The sequence below is a fragment of the Poecilia formosa genome, unplaced genomic scaffold (assembly GCF_000485575.1).
Source record: "Poecilia formosa unplaced genomic scaffold, Poecilia_formosa-5.1.2 Scaffold662, whole genome shotgun sequence".
Lineage (NCBI taxonomy): Eukaryota > Metazoa > Chordata > Actinopteri > Cyprinodontiformes > Poeciliidae > Poecilia > Poecilia formosa.
The window spans coordinates 177,116-180,356 of record NW_006800601.1 but is presented as its reverse complement, the minus strand read 5'-3'; the positions used below and the strand labels follow the sequence as shown (position 1 = coordinate 180,356).

The 3,241-nt window shown below is 44.8% G+C and overlaps 1 protein-coding gene across 1 annotated transcript; it reads left to right on the top strand.

Moving 5' to 3' along the window:
• Positions 1-735: 735 nt before the first annotated feature.
• LOC107834556 (uncharacterized) lies at positions 736-3,235 on the top strand. The gene is made up of 2 exons (XM_016666115.1): positions 736-899; positions 977-3,235. Exon 2 carries the CDS (start codon positions 1,581-1,583, stop codon positions 2,901-2,903), a length of 1,323 nt encoding a protein of 440 aa, XP_016521601.1. The 5' UTR covers positions 736-899; positions 977-1,580; the 3' UTR covers positions 2,904-3,235.
• The last annotated feature ends 6 nt before the right edge of the window (positions 3,236-3,241 follow it).

Below are 3,241 nucleotides of genomic sequence, written 5' to 3'. Positions count from 1 at the left end.
TCCTGGCTCAGGGTCTTTTTGCACGGAGTCTGCATGTACTCCCTGTGGATGGGGGGTTTTCTCCGGGTACTCCAGCTTCCTCCGAAGTTCAAAAACATGACTGTTAGGTTAATTGGTCTCTTTAAATTCTCCCTAGGTGTGAGCGTGTGTGTGCATGGCATCTTTCATACATAAGAAATGTGTAAAGAAATCGTTACTGGAGGAATATCTAGCTGCTAGCTTCTAACCAACTTCTAAACTCTGCAATGTAATGGCAAAAAGAGGAGTGAAAAATGTCAGATGGAGACTTCAAAGTTGTTCAAACCCTAACTGTGAAAAGCTAAAAGCAGTGGAAATCAACAATGAGGATCTGCCACATGCTGACCAGATGGAAAGAAATTGTGGCCAAATTGTGGAAGAAATGAGGAAACAAGGAAAATGAGCCAGATACAGGGGCACTCAAGCTTCTAGAAGGGAGAAAAGTGACTCATTAAACACAGGTTAACATCTACACAACAATGGATGACAGTGACAGTGTTTTCAGTTGATATTTGAAAAAGGTTTAAAAATGCACGAAAATGGTACTTATAATTTAGGATAAAGGATTGTATGTATGACTTCCTTTTCTTCGCTAGTGTTTGTGAGGGTTATAATCATCAGCAATCTGATAAATATGACATGCTATTGTAATAAAGCTCTAAATTTATGTTCTCTTACTGTAAGGGGTCCATGAGAAAACAGAAAAAGAAAGGCAGTTGTAAGTGTAACATAGTTAATATTGTATAGAATTCCACTTGTCATTACTTCCCAGTTTGGGTTCATGTGTAAAGGGTGAAACAGCACCCCCTCCTGGTGGTTGGCAGGGTTAAATATAGTGAACGCAAACATCTCGTTGCCAGTTCATGAGAGATGGGCGCGAGGTAGGTTCACTGAGTTTAATGCTCCAGTAAAATGCTATGTTAGCTTGTTGCTAACATGAAATGCTATCCCTCGTAAGGTGCTGAACCCGCTGTGACGAACCTGATTCCTGATCAGTCCATATTCTGTTTCGCACAGATAAACGACGTTTCATCTCATCCTGTCTCCTGGCCCTTATTCACACAACGCAGAACTGATTTATGCTGATCGATCAGAATTACCGAGGTTACATTGGTGCCGTGACCCGTTCAACTACGCCAGCGCGGGTGGGTGCGTCTACTTCCTGGAACGCGGGCTGCGACTACTTCCCGGCGCCTCGGCGGATTGGTTCGGTTATCAGACACGGTGCTGATAACGCTCCATGTGGACTCTTTGCCGCTTCGGTAGTGTAGCGGTGGTCATTTAGTTTTTTTAAAAATATTATTTTACCCGTTTTGTGTCGTTGTGCAGAGCTAATGTGTGGCTGCGCTGTAGTTATAACCGGAGTTTTGTTTTTTTTTTTCCTTTCTTTGCTCTCTCTGTGAGGGAGGGGCACTTTGAGACGAAATTAGTTTGAACGTTTTTACAGCTTTTTCACTCGGGTTTTACTAATTGATTTGTTGAAAGTGCACTTGGCCCCTGTGTTTAATTTATAAGTGCTCAAGATTTTTATTTTTTTGCTTTTGATCAGTAAGTACCGAGTTATGGCTAGCAACAATTCTTTTGGAAGGGGAAGGGGGCTTGGAATGTTTACTCCTATGCCTTCAGTTGCTAGAGGTAGGGGTTTGTTTTTGAATACCCCAGAAGCATCCACACCAAAACCAAATTTTGTTCATTTGGGTGAAAGAGTTAACAACACTGTTGATGCTCCACAATGTGATGTTGATGACAGGCTTTTGAGTGACATAGCTTCAAGAATTGGAGTATCTATAGGTGAAAGTATTGCATCTTGCATTGAGACCCGGTTGAGTAATACAGTGGGTCCAGGGATGGTTGGAGCTACAACTAACGATTCTGCCATGTTAAATGTCATTGTTCGCCCTGAAGTGAAAGAACCCGTGAGTTTTAAAGGGGATCATGACACATGTTCAGTCCAAGAGTGGGAGGTTATGATGTTATCTTATATGAGAAAGAAAAGCATTCCTGTGGCTGAACAGGCTGATGAGGTTATGTCTAAGCTGATGGGGAGGGCACATGAAGTGGTTAGAGTTGGCATACGCAGTAAGCCAGTTTTAAATCTGACTGCAGGACCTGAGCCCATTTTTGAGATACTGAAGCAGCACTTCAGTGATACCAGGTCCTCTAGTTTGCCCTTAGCGGACTTTTATGCTACTGTGCCCCACCCTGACGAACATCCCTTTGACTATTGGCTGAGACTCAACAAAGCTTTGGATGTGACAGAGGACTGTTTAAAGAGACAAAATAAGGCTTTTGACTCTCTGTCCTGTGATCTAGCTGCCATGTTTATCCAGAACTGCCCTGATCCTGAACTGTCGCTCATATTCAAATGTCGGCAGCTGAAAGACTGGACGGTGGCTGACATTCACGAGAAGCTTGTAGAACACAGCAGAAATCGCAAGCGGCTAACCAAACACAGTATGTCAAGTTTCCTGTCTTCCCAGCACCAGGAAGTCACCTCCTCTGTGCAAAGTGCGACACTCAGTACTGAAGTACTACCTCCAGCTGCTGCTGTTGCACCGCCTATTGGAAAGTCAGCTGAGAGCTTGCCAGACCGACTGGACCGGGTCATCGCTCTACTCGAACGTGTTCTGGAGCAGCAGCCACAACAGCATAAGTTACAAAGTAGGTTCAGTGTACACACCCAGAGGAACCAGCTGACGAAAGTAAAGCCTGCTGTACCTTGTGCTGTGTGCAGCGATGGTGGACACACTACTCAGTACCACTGCAGATCCAACCATTTGTGCTTTGGTTGTTTTGCACCTGACCACATCCGAGCAGAGTGTCCAGGGACTGTGGTGAGGAAGCCTAGGAGCGATAAGCAGGTGGTGCAGTCTCAGGAAAACTGACTGGCCTACATGTGGTGGGGGCAAGTGTTGGGCCTAAAAGTGATCCCCCTGTTCCAAATGTTGAAGATGACATGGAGTCTGTATGTCAAAGTGCATGTGAAGTGAGAGAAATGGGATATACACAAATATTCCAAAACATTCAGAGACTCAAACAGCATGAGAACTTGTTTTATGAAGATGTGACACTGGGAGGAGTGGTTACAGTTAGAGCCTTGCTGGATAGCGGGTCGATGGCGTGCACACTGAGCTCTAAAGTAATACCTCAGCTGTTACATCGGGATGTTTTAAGGAGCCCCGCCCCTGAGCCGACAGCCACTGTGTTGATTGGGTGTGGGGGG